The sequence below is a fragment of the Chiloscyllium plagiosum genome, chromosome 7 (genome assembly GCF_004010195.1).
Source record: "Chiloscyllium plagiosum isolate BGI_BamShark_2017 chromosome 7, ASM401019v2, whole genome shotgun sequence".
Lineage (NCBI taxonomy): Eukaryota > Metazoa > Chordata > Chondrichthyes > Orectolobiformes > Hemiscylliidae > Chiloscyllium > Chiloscyllium plagiosum.
In genome coordinates this window covers 53816147-53829747 of record NC_057716.1, presented here as the reverse complement: position 1 = coordinate 53829747, position 13601 = coordinate 53816147, and the positions used below count along the sequence as shown (strand labels likewise).

The window sequence follows — 13601 nt, the reverse complement described above, 5'->3', positions numbered from 1 at the left end:
AGTCCTTATTTGCTGATTTCAAAAATTCGCCCGATCCTCAGGCTTTTTTTTCCAGCAACTTTGTTACTGTCCCCCTTGAATTTATATCATTTTTGTTGAAAAAAGTGTGGTGCTGGAAAAGCACAGCAGGTCAGGCAGAATCTGAGGAGCAGGAGAGTTGACATTTGGGGCATAAGCCCTTCATTAAGAATGTGAAGGGCCGAGGAAGGGCTTTTGCCCGAAACATTGACTCTCCTGCTCCTCGGATGCGCCACACTTTTCAACTCTTATCTCCAGCATCTGCACTCCTCACTTTTTCCTTGTACTATCCTTGACTTCCTTTGTTAGTCACAGGTTGAATCACTTTTCCTATTGGGTTCTTGTGCCATACAGGACATTTTTTGTTATAAATCATGATTTAATTCTTTAGATACTAATTGTCACCTGTCCAAAGTCATACCTTTCACAATTCACCACACCAACTTGCCCCTTACCCTTTCATAGTTTCCTTGTTTAGATTTAAGGCCCTAATTTTGAGTGAACAATATCTTGTCAGAACTTTATGGAAAATTCCTTCATATTACATTTATGCTCTCCTACAGGTTCCTTTACAACAAGCATTCAGTGAAAATATTATAGTAGAGAAGTGAAAATGAAGAAAATCTAAATAATCTCCTCTCAAGACAAAGGCTGAAAATGTGGATGAGCAAGATTTTCTTTGCTGAAGAAATTTCAATTACTCACATCTGGATAGCTCTGCATATTTCATCGGTGGTTTTTCCTGCCTTTCGCAATGTGATGGCAAGGTTCTTGGCTCTGTTGGGATCCAGCAACGTTACTTTGTTCGACCCCCTTTGAATCACCTTTTGTCTATTAGAGACTACATCCATGGCTGGCCCTTGGGCTTTTGTTTTAAATATTTCTTCAAATTCATCCACGTTCAGTTCCTGTAAAGTAAAATTCATACATGCAGGCAAATGTTGTGCTCAATTTATGGAAATCAGTGGAAAATAAATCAGCAGTCATGATTTTAAATAAGTTTCAAATTCATACATATTCTTGTATAAAAATATTATACTAAAGATGTACCTCAAGAATTCTCTCATCATCAATGTCATTGAAGACAGTGCCATTGATCTGATTGGGCTTCAGTGCCACCCAGTTAAAGACTGGCATACGGAATTTCGTTTTGATAGGTTTCTTGATCTTCACAGCTGCATAAAAAGAAGCTCGTTTGGCATTGATCATCATCACTTAAGCCATCTATAATATACCAAGTTAAATTTTGACCAAATGTTTACTGCTGTTGTGATCAGTAATTACAAGCCATTCTCATGCAAATACAAAAATTACAAGTCTGCATTGTCTAAGAACCTAATTACCGCAATTTATTTGATTATTACTACTTTTTAAAAAAAAATTGTACTTCAGGAAAAGTGCACATTACTGATAGTTGGAATTTCAGATGCTCCATTAGTGAGCCCAAAGACAGGTAGTATAGTCAAATAGCAAATTTCTCTTTATTGTTCTCCTCACCGACTCTGGGGGAAACAACGTGGACACTGACATATAGCAGTGCAAATCAGGTTGAATATGAATTCTTTTCAGATAGATTTGGACTGCAGGCTAAGAGCAAATCAAATTATTCCAAAAGGTTTTGTTGGCCTTTTTTGGCACTGACTAAATGTTTAACCTCTCCGGGATTACTGAATGACCAAAGTGGTAAAACTGTCTTGCTTAATGTACAGAGTTATCGCATAGACAGTGGCAATATCAAAACTACTCAGAAATCAACAAATTATTCAATGCATTATTCAAAATCAGAAGCATGCAAGTGCAAGATCAAGTTGCAATTTCCTTAAATTAAATTCACAACTTAAATTGAAATAAGATGGTCTAGAGTGCTCAGACTCCCGGTATGTCATCTAACTTCATAATTAACAGTGAACACAGTCAAATGGAACACACATGCTAACTTTATTAAAATCAAAAGTTTCTACTTGAAGCATGCATAAACAAAAACAAACAAGAGAAATAGTCTAAAACATAGAATCTTTCAGTGCAAATTCAGATTTTCTAAAGTTCAATCCATAATATACAAAAAGAAAATACCCAATATATTTTGAGTCTGCAAATGAGAACACTATGAAAATGGAATGTCGCAGCCACCCAGCCTGATCATTACCACAAATACATGGACTGATTCATCTCAGTACTTAATAACAGCCACAAAAACATTGTATTTTTCAATGCATGTGTGATTCAACCAATTATATTAACTCTTGGAATCTTTAATAAAAATACCAAAGAGGGCAGTTACGGAATTTATGATTAATTTCAAGTAGGCAAAATTTACTGGGCATACAAAAACTATGCGACATTACACTCAGATAAACCACTTAGTGTGTTCTAATTTTGTGAAATAAAATGCACTGAAAGTACCACTCTCAATAAGTATCACTGCTTGAAAGACAAGACACAGTGTAATGCACCAATAGAGCATAAAGAAACCTACAGAACAGCTTGATTGGTCCCTCTTGTATGGAAGCAGAAGGGTAGACAAAGAAAGATAGGTTAGCAGAAGAGAAGTCATTTAACAGTGTGCAAGGGATAGCAGAAATCATTTATCATTGTCAAGCACTCTCATGGAGAAAGTAACTTAGGAAATTTATTACACCACTTTACCACTGATGGAACTCAGAACTACAAATTGCATAGATTTGTCATGACATTGCTTGTTCAATATTTTACTTTCTCAAGTTTTCAATATACCAGAAAATTATTATATTACCATAAGCCAACTACAATGCATAACATATTGTTGATGCAACCTCATTGATCTACTGTGCGCGTTGTTTTTACATGTGGTATCATAATGGGACCGCAAATTCCAATCCAATCGGAAAATAAAAGCTTATCTTTATAAATCAAAAAGCATTTTCAGATGTTAACATTTTAAATTGCATAATGAATCGTTGTTACTGGCATTTAATTTTGGTCATCATTCATCAATATTCTCTCTTTTCTGTCCCAATTTCTTCATTCCCTCTTCTCTTTCAATTACAGAACACAGGAACCATTTTTGGTAAAAGAAAAATCAACAGGAGATTTCCTCTTTTGACACCCTTCCATTTTTCCAATCCTATTATTTTACTTTCTCCTTCTATCCATTGGTAATACAAAATTAAAGATTTTAAAAAATCAATCATTTCCAGACTCAGACGATGGAAGGTCACTCTCTTTAACCTCCTGCCAAAAGGTGTTAAGGAATGTATAGCATGACTCAATTTCCAGTTTTTGTTCACTGTCTCCATGTGGAGAAGAAGTTTTGCTTTCTGTCTAACAGTCTTTAGTTGCCATCTGCTGTCAGAGGCAACCCGGGATCAGGATTGTGATATGCAAAACACGTATCCCAATGGCCAAACACCTTTCAGTAACTTGCCCCTTTCTGTAAGCTTTCACCTGCTTTAGCTGGCTGATTGACATGGATTAATATTAAATTTCACGGTAGATCGGAGAGTTAAAAGTTAAAGAAACAAAAATCAAGAAACAACCTACAGCTCAATAAGGAAGTGCAGTGGAGCTAGGAGCAGTAGGTTACGGAAGGTATGTGTCTCTTAGAGCTCTCTGTGTGGACCAGGAAAAGTACTGTAACAGCCTTTCAAGTAAATCTTTTGACTTTTCTAAGTTGCTGCAATTGACTGATCTCGCTCTCCCTCCCACTATCCCCCAAAACACCTTACAAACTTAATCTCAAGTTGCCTGAACTGGATGATTCCAGGCCCAATACACATCTGCTCTTTCCTCCTCTCACTCTGACTACCAGCATTGGAACATTCCCCATTAAGTGCCAATCTTTCCAAACTGTCTCCTGCCAGTAACCTACCCACCAACCAGCCTGTCCATGTGGCTGATGGTCAGAAAATGGAGGAAGGAAAATGATTAAAAAGCTATCCTGGCACCAAGCAGGATCTGCATGTTGGTAGGAGCCACCCACAATCACAAGCACACCATCTCCACCTTTGTGTTATAACTGGAGCCATAGCTTCCCTGGCTGAAAGTCACAAGTGAAGTAACCCACACCTGCACATATTTACCAGCCTGTTTAAAATATGGAGGAAGAAACATTCAAAATTCTGATGGCATGCTGAGTATCCTTTTTTTACATCCAAATAAGCCAACCCTTTTTTTCACCCAAAGTACATTATCAATATCTCCTGACCTCATGAAATGATCAATTAGTGTCATTCCCAGCAAACTAGGTATCTATAAAATAGTTTGTGATGGTATACCATCATATTACCTGCTAAACCAGGATTAAAAATTAGAGTTGGGGCTGTCCCTGGCAATGGAGGAGCTGCCGGTGGTGGTGGTGGTGGTGGTGGTGGAGGAGCAGGTGGAGCTTCTGCTGCTGGAGGTGGTGGTGGTGGAGGAGGAGGAAGTGGTGATGATGCCTGGACTGAAACTGGTCCATTTTGTACTGCCAGAAACACAAAAAAAAGTTATGTTTAGCTCTCAGAAAAGATACAAATACTAGTGCCAGCCTCGCAAATATTTTCTTTTTCCATGAAATTAAGGCTATTGAATGACATTGGCTTTCAGAAGTAGTTACCTAAACATGTCAGTAGAAAATTAACATTAAATATATGGCGATAATTTTATTTTATAGTTTCAGAATTACAGCAGAAAATTTCACCTTACCACAAAGGGAATGTTCTTCCTAGTGGATGAGAGAGGTTTAGATAGAATACAATTATCTTCATTGTGTTTGCCCTGGGTCACACACGTCCAAGAGATACTCGTGGTTATATGTTATTGTAACACAGAATAAAGATTATATTTTCTTCTAAAATCAGCCAAGTTTGTCCTGTTTGCAGATTAAACTTAAGAGCAAGAGAGTTTCCAGGATGGAAAGCAGTGGTCTACTATGAGGAGAAAGCCTGGTGGATTTTCTGGCAATCAGAAACCAATAAAGGCTGGGCTGTTGTCAGGTTTTCTAATGGAATCAGGGCCCTGGACAAATCAGTCCCACACGCTTGGAAATGCCGCCCTATAAAAGCGTCAGCTCTAGAACTCAGCAGCACCATGGCACAGGCAGTGGCTACTGTGAGAACAAACCCAGAGATTTCTCAGTGGAGGATCACTGATGAGAAGCCTAAGTACTGATGGTGGGGGCCTCCTGGGTTTGGGTGTTGTAGGGAGAGAGCACTTAAGTGTAGAAAGCAGAGGCAAGGAGTGGCTTGCAACAGTCACACTCCTGCCCTAGGTCTGGTTCCCCAGTCATGCACAAAATAGTGCAGATTGTGGCACCCCAATTTCCAAATTATAGCTCACCTGCAATGGTTAAACTTTGTGTAGGCTAACTCTTTACAATCCCTTTTGGAACGGAATTAATTGCAGCCCAGGCAGGATAAGAACCTTAAGGAGCTACTGGTTTGGTGAGATTCTGGTCCACCATCATTCTGCCAAATTAAATTCATTTTCCATCTCTAGATTCACGGCCTCTTGGCCTAGGAGATTATGCCCACAGTTATTACCACACCAGCCAAGGTAATGGAATTGTACTATATTTATTCCCCATATTCAATCTCAGTAATGCCTTACCTGCACCTGGCAGGCATGGAGGTGGTGGGGGAAGGGGTGACATTGATCCTGATGCCTCTAGTGGTGGTCCTGTATAAAGGCTAGATATTTGCTCAGCCCCTGGGGACAGTGCTGCAGAAGACAAAACTGGTACAATGGCAATGTCACCATCTCCTTTCTTCTGGACTTTGATAGACCCCTGCTTCTCCAATTCATGGATCTTTTTCTCTAGGTGGTTATGCCTTTGTATGGTCTCCTCCTTCTCTTTGATCATTCTCCGAAGTGTATGTACCTGGGTGTTGGTATCTTTGTAAACCTCCTAGGAAGGGGAAAGGAGCAAAAAACACAAGAGAATATATCAAGAAACAAGATCTGGGATTTGCGCTTGCACGCATCATTTTCATGTCACATCCAAATGCTTTCCTTTGCCTTCCCTTCATACATTACTACAAGAGAACTGACATTCTTCACGAAGTATTCATTGTCAAGCCATCCTCAAATTTTATATTGATGTTAATAAATTGGAGCAGAATATGAACTTGCCAAGATGCCACGAGCAACCCCAGGTGTATGTTAAACACAAATCCAGTGATTTGAAGAACAGACAGAAAATAATCTCTTAAATATTTGATGATGCAACCTAAAGGACATTTGCAGAAAACCTATAGAAATCGTTATACAATGTAGGAAGTCTGGAATTTAAAAAAAAACTTTAAACAGTCCTCAAAAAAAACCAAAATAAAAATTCAAGTGTAACCAAATGCTCTAACTCAAATCATGAATCATTCATAACATTTCCACCAGTCTCCCCATTCTTGATACTCATTTAAAATGCAGGGCACTTGCAGCATAAGCTTCACTATATTGTAGTCTGCAGCAGCAAACTTGTATAGGGTCAGGTTCAGGTCAAGTTTACTTAAGACACCAAAATAGAGCATTAAATTAAAGTTTAACTGAAGTTCAAGAAACTAGCTTAGACCATAAGCTTTCTGTGGACTCAGCATGGGTGCATAACTGATATCAGCAACCAACCAAAGCTGATTGTGAAAAAGAGTCATGTTGATCGGTAATCAGTCACAGGACAGCAAGGTTTTTTTTGTTGTTGGCGGCTGCACTGGCTTGTAATCAACCTCAATAATTCAAGTGTTTTAGAACTGGGTTAACCAACAGTTCACAAAGAGGAATTACACCTTCTCATAGAAAGAAGGCCTTGTACTATATATGGCTCTCCCAAATTCCGGATGCCGCAAAGTTATAGTTCATAAAGTTCTTGATCACCTTCAGCAGTTGAGCAGGGCGGGGAACCCTTCCTCAAAAGGTACTCATTGCCTAATCATGTGACCCAGCATTGGAAAGGAGAGCCCATGGAGATTCAGCCAACTGTCCTTCCTCTAGCCGCCACCTAGCCACCAATCCCATCCTACCACTGCCAACCCATCCCCACTCATCTATCATTTGGGTCTCCACAACTGACCCGCAGTTCTCTGTTGGGTGCCTTACCAGCAGCAGTCACCACTCCCAGTGGGTCTGATGGGCAATGGAGAACCACTGGCCTCTGACTGGTCAGCAGCTATCGAGGAGTGCGGTTCCGGCCCTCTAAAGGGGATTGAACAGATAGCTTCTTAAATTGGTGGGCCTCCAGAAGGGCAGGTAAGAACTCCCAGCCTTAAATTCACCCCAAGACTCAAAAGATATTTCCACCTTGATTGTTCTCACAATATCTCTAAGTGAGGTCTCAAACTTCAAATCCAATTATTTTTAAATCTTGTGGGTCTGAGGAAATTGTTTAGTGGTGTCTGGATTGACCACTGGCAATGGAAAGAATCTTTCAAACTACCTGTCTGATTGGGATTGGCATCCCTCTACATACAATAAACAAACACATTCTGATCACCGAGTACACCATAGAATTTAATTAATTTGGAAGGACTAAAACATGTTACAAAATTTAACAAACACTCGTTTCAATACAATACTCACTAAACTGGCTCATGTGCAAACTTTATGTTGGTGAGCAGGAAAGAGACAGATCATGAAATTGCCCTTTTCTTCACTGAAGCATTTATTGATGTAGTTTGCGACTGTGTCAGCTGAATGATCTCAGTTACACGACCAGTCCTTGAACGGTGCGTAAAGCTGGTTCAGAAGATTTTGCTAATACTTACAATTTTTGTGAAACAATGAATCACTAATGTGTGAAAGATGGAAGTCTTTCTTCAGAAAGCGCTTGCCTGTGGAGTTTCCTTGCCCATCTAAATTGGCTTGGATCTTTTTTGAAACTGACTATTTGTCATTGCCACAATTGTTTGTGATAGGCCTGGACTCCCTTTCTAACTCTACGACTCTTTGTATCAGCCTATGCCATATAAATGGCGATAAGATGCAGATAATCCTTTACAAGTTGCACTAAGCATTGCACTCATTTTGGACGTTGATCATCTTGGTTCTAACCAAAGAATGGCAGAAAAAGGGGGCTCTGCTTAATCCATATGAACCTTTTCTGGATAGCTACATTAGCCCACTATCCACATCTTAGGCATTACCACTGACCAGAAACTGAACATGATCAGCCATATAAATACTACCTGTACATAAGCAGGCCAGGGGCTAGGAATCCTGCAGCATGTAACCCCTGACACCTCAAAGCCTGTCCACCATCTACAAGGCACAAGTCAGCAGTGTGTTGGAATACTCGCCATTTGCCTGGATGAGTGCAACCCAAATGAACACAAGAAGATTGACATCATCCAGGAGAAAGTAGCCCAGTTGATTGGCATAAACATTCACTTCCTTCACCACTGACGCTCATTAACATGAGTGTATACCTTCTACAAGTCATTCTGCGGAAATCACCAAAGATCTTTTGACACCATCTTTAAAACCCACGACTACTACCAAGGAGGGCAAGGGCAGGAGGTACATGGGAATACCAGCACCTGCAAGTTGTCTTCTAAGCCACTCACCATCCTGACTTGGAAATGTATTGCTGTTTCTTCAGTCAAAATCCTGAGATTCTATGCCTAAGAACATTGGACTGCAGCAGTTCAAGTAGGCAACTCACAACCACCTTCTCTAGGTCAACCAGCGATGTGCAATAAATACTGGCCCAGCCAGCAGCACCCATATTTCATGACAATTTTATTTTAAAAACTCATGTAAAAGAATGAAAAGAAAATGATATAAAGCTCAACAGAATTGCAATTTTTTTACATTTAAATGTAGATTTATTATGCTGTTACTCTTGGTAAGTTGGAAATGCTTCTGACAATGTGTGAATTATGTTTTGAACTCAGTTACAGAACACTTATCAGTTGATTAAAATCATAATTTAGACAGACAGCGGTTAATTTAGTTTGTGTAACAGTTTAAAAAAAGCTTGCAGCAAACTGGTGGCCAATTTCTCTTTCCCATAAAAGAAGCAGCTGGTTCACACGATTGCTGAAGACCAATTTCAAACCTATTATGTGTCACAGCTGCAAAGAAATCCTTACAAACTTACTCTTATAACTTCCAGTTCTTTACTTCTTTGCATTAACTGCTTTTCCAGTTCCACAATTTTTTCCATTGCTTCATTTTCAGTATCTTGCAACTTTTCTGACAACTGAAATTAGAATTTGATACATTAGTCCATTGTTTGCAGTGGTCAACAGCAAGTCTCCTCTATGCTAGTCAAGAAGTAGTTTGGCTCCAGAGTATGAGGTTTCAGAATCACATCTGAACTGCAATTTAAAGCAAGTTACTTGATCACAGATAGATTGGCAGTAGAAGCACTACAATTATAGTTAAGTAAGGGAAATCCACATGGTTTGTTGTTTCAAACTGTCATCCAGTCACTGGGGTACTACATTTTGGTAGGGTAAATCAGGGCAGGACTTATATACTTAATGTGTTGCTGAACAGAGAGTCCTCTGAGCGCAGCCTCATACTTCTTTGCAAGTGGACTCCCAGGTAAATGGAATAGTAAAAACAGTGTTTGATATGCTTGCCGTTATTGGTCACTGAGTGTAGGAGTTGGGAGGTCATGTTGCGGCTGTATAGGATATTGGTTAGGCCACTTTTGGAATACTGTGTTCAATTCTGGTCTGCCAGCTATAGGAAAGATAGTGTAAAACTCGAAAGGGCTCAGAAAAGATTTACGGGTTTGACCTATGCTGGGGTTATTTTCCCTGTAGTGTTGGAGGCTGAGGGGTGACTTTACAGAAGTTTATAAAATCATGAGGGGCATGGATAGGGTAAACAGTCAAGTTCTTTTCCCTGGGTTGGGGGGAGTCTAAAACAAGAGGGCAAAGTTTTAAGGTTAGAGGGGAGAAGATTTAAAAGGGACCTATGGGGCAGCTTTTTCATTCAGAGGGTAGTGCATGTATGGAATGAGCTGCCAGAGCAAGTGGTGGAGGCTGGTACAATTACAACATTTAAAAGGCATCTGGATAGGCATATGAATAAGAAGGGTTTAGAGGGATATGGGCCAAAAGCTGGAAAATGGAACTAGATTAGTTTAGAATATCTGGTTGGTATGGGGAAGTTGGACCCAAAGGTCCGTTTCCATGCTGTACATCTCTAGGACTTCTGACAGAACTATGTCAAGGTTGGGAATGGACGAGACAGGATTGAGTTTCAACACACTCTCACTAGCCGTTAAATAGCCCATCAGTGCTCAGCGCCAAGGTTTATAGGTAGTCACTTAGGAAAGGAAGCAAAAGGCAACTGGCACTCATGGCATGGAAGCCCAGGAAGGAGTTAATGCTGGAAGGAAATGACGATATGGGAAATATTGGAAAATATAAACTGCAAAGCAAAAACATTAACTGCAAGACATAATATAGAAGAGACAAACTTGCTTTTATTTTGAGCACCATCTTATCTTTCATACTAAACGATTTCAGTCTGAGATATCCACATTTAGAAACCAGTCTTTGGGTAATTCAAATGGATAATATAAAGGCAAAAGACCTCAAGTACATTCCAGCTGTAGTGAAGAAGACACTTGCTCCTGAACTAGCCACCAACATTTCCCCACTCCACAACATGCTAGCCTAGCTGTTCCAGTGCAGCGACAACACTGGCATCGACCCAACAATATGTCCTGTAGACAAAGCACAGGATAAACCCAGCTAATTGCTGTCCACAGTACTAGCACATATCAGCACAGGGACTGAAGCTATCGGACCATACTACCCAATGGCATTTATTCAGCCATAACCTGCTCACTGTCAGGGTGTGGTGTCAGGAACCCAATCAAATCCAAGGCAATATGAATTGAAGGGTAAACAAGAGCCATATCTAGTTGTGTTTATTGGAGATTAACCATCTTGGTCTAAAGTTGTTACTGCAGGATCTTTTTTAAAACCCAAACATCATTAATCAGTGGCCTCTACTCCATCATAAATGGAAAAATTAAAGCTGATTAGAAGGAGTCTCACTCAGGTAAATTGAAATCAAAAACAGACAGAGAAATCTGTAACAGAACTGTGGGCTGCCTTTAAAAATGACATGGATTGGGTACATTTGGGGTATAGACACATAAGGAGGAAAGCCAGAGCTCCCTAAAGGGAAAAACGGACAGAAAGCAAGACAAAGCAGATAAAGGGCATAGATGACAGAGTAAGGTTGTAAATAAAAGTGAAAACTAGACTAAATACAGAGAATTCAGACGGGAGTGAAAAAAAAAATTAGAAAGAATGAAAAGAGACTAGCAGCTAGAATAAGAGAACCTAAAAGTCTTTCTCGATATATAATTAGAGATTTATAAAAAGGAGTGGGCCAATTAAAGATCAAAAGGGGCTTACTGCATGGAGCCAGAGGGCATGGTCTCGGCATTAAAATTAGAACTTTGCATTTGTCTTTACTAAGAAGGTGCAGCCAAAGTTCACTGATGCTTGCACCACATTCAATGTCATTCACAACTCTCAGATACTGAAACAGTCCATGCCTGCATGTATGGACAACACTCAGACTTGGGCCAATAGGTGGGAAAGTAATATTTATGCGTCAGAAGTGCCAGAAAATAAACACCTACAATACAAGGGAATTTAATCATCTCACTCTGATATTCAACATCATTAGCATCAATGAATTTTTCCATCAACTTCTTATTGACTACCACTGATAAGCAATTGAACTGGATTAACTACTTAAATAGTTGGGCAACAAGAATTGGTCAGAGGCTGGGAATTCTGAGACAAATAGCTCACCTCCAACAACCCAAAGCCTGTCCACCATCTACAGTGCATGTGTGAGGAGTGTGATGGCGTACTTTCCACTTGTTTGGAAGAGTGCAGCTCTAACAAAATTCAAAAAGCTTGAAACCCATCCATGATAATGTAGCCCAAATAGTTGGATCTCATCCACCACCTTTAATATTTACTTCCTCCACCACCAGTGCACAGCAGCAGCAGTGTGTGCCATCTAGAAGATGTACTGTTACAAATCATCAGGGCCACTTTTATTGCACCTTCTAATCCAGAAGTACCATGGTAGGCAAGGCATGGGAACGGCACCTGAAAGTTTCACTCCAAGCCACAAACCATGCTGACTTGGAATTATATAACTGTTACTTCACTATTACTGAGTCGAATATCTACAACTCACTTCCTAGTGACACTGAGTATACAGAGATGACACAAGACTGGAGCAGCTCAAGAAGATGCTGCTGCCATCTTCCCAAGTGCAATCAGTGATAGGTAATAAACACGGACTTAGTCCACATCACATGTATGAATAAAAATTAAGCTTTGAACTGCAGTGACTGGTGTCAGGTCAGCCAATATTTTTTACAAAGTAAGATCTCATGAATAGCAAATGACCAACTTCTAGTCAGTTCACTGAGTCAGAGAGAGTCTGGTCATTATTATTTTTATTCACTAAATAAGAGTTACAGATTTTAAAACGTATCTACCAAACACTGCAACTCATATCCACATCTGACAAAACTGACAGGCTAATCTGCACTGCAAAATATTCTTTGAAGTCCTACAGAGACTCAATTATCAGAGTGATATCAACATCACAGATGTCTACTTCAACGGGTATTCTACAGCAGACAAATACTTTGCATTATTATCCAGTAATAATGATGTAATTCTAATTTTCTATCCTGACCTAATTAGCAGTTAACTGTTTGATTTTGAAATTACTTCAAAACAAAATGAATTACTTTGTGTTTGCAACTAATGATTAAATGCACTTTTTTAAAACCATATTGATTGGGTGCTGCAGGTCTAGTTGAAAAATGAAAGAAATGGTTACATGAGAAATGTTTTCTTCCAGTTCTTCTACTCTCTCTAAGGCAGCATTCTTGGTTTCAGCATCTTCAAGTAGTGCACCCACATCAAAGACGTTATCCAAGTAGGCTTGTATTTGCACCTGCAGTTTGTCACTCTCCGTATTTTTCAGTTTCTAAACAGAAAAGACAATTTCTCAACATTGTATTCGCACCAAGTTATCAAGTTACTTTACATAGGTGGAAAATAGGAGTATTTAAAAAGTCACTGGAATATGATGATGTAATAAGTTAGTATTTTTGTAGACCACATTAACATCTCTCCTCAGCATTACAATGTACTGAATTTATATTTTTGAGAGGGACTTAATAGAGAATTCTCAGGCATTTTCTACTGTTGGCATCGTATTTCAATATTAAACACTCCTAAAGTCTATGCCATTCCCCCAGTTTTGATTTGGCTGGCATATTTGTTCTGATGATGCCTAGCTTCCATACCAATGCTTTCTGATGTATTTTCCTTTTATTCAGTTAAATGAGATATGCTGCAATTGGTAGGAAGCAGTCTTTGGAAAATAAAAACTAATTATGGTACACGAGCAAAGGAATGATGGGGGAGGGGGATATATATATATATATATTTAAAAAAACACAATTCCCTAAAATTAATGTCACAGTTCATTAACACTGAAAGAGAGAGCTCATTTTTGGTGGAATAACATCAAAAAGCAAAGAATTAATGTTTAGTTTTTGTTTACCATTTTCATTAGACCAAACTTGGAGAATGGTGAATATTAGAAAATGAATATGGAGGGGCTGG

At 39.3% G+C, this 13601-nt stretch overlaps 1 protein-coding gene across 12 annotated transcripts in view; it reads right to left on the bottom strand.

Moving 5' to 3' along the window:
* The window catches only part of LOC122551601 (formin-like protein 2), a 263974-nt gene that overhangs the window by 26374 nt on the left and 223999 nt on the right, over nucleotides 1-13601 (bottom strand). For 9 of the 12 annotated variants that reach the window (XR_006312144.1, XR_006312145.1, XM_043693754.1 and 6 more), the window contains exons 12-18: nucleotides 12808-12957; nucleotides 9062-9163; nucleotides 5584-5881; nucleotides 4283-4459; nucleotides 2495-2515; nucleotides 1069-1193; nucleotides 724-926 (exon numbers count right to left, since the gene is read on the bottom strand). Coding sequence is in view for 9 of the 12 variants with exons in the window: in XM_043693754.1 (XP_043549689.1) it covers nucleotides 724-926; nucleotides 1069-1193; nucleotides 2495-2515; nucleotides 4283-4459; nucleotides 5584-5881; nucleotides 9062-9163; nucleotides 12808-12957 (1076 nt within the window). In the remaining 3 variants the exon portion in view is untranslated. The remainder of the gene's footprint in view (nucleotides 1-723; nucleotides 927-1068; nucleotides 1194-2494; nucleotides 2516-4282; nucleotides 4460-5583; nucleotides 5882-9061; nucleotides 9164-12807; nucleotides 12958-13601) is intronic. The other 3 variants (XR_006312146.1, XM_043693755.1, XM_043693753.1) reach the window with 1 other exon arrangement.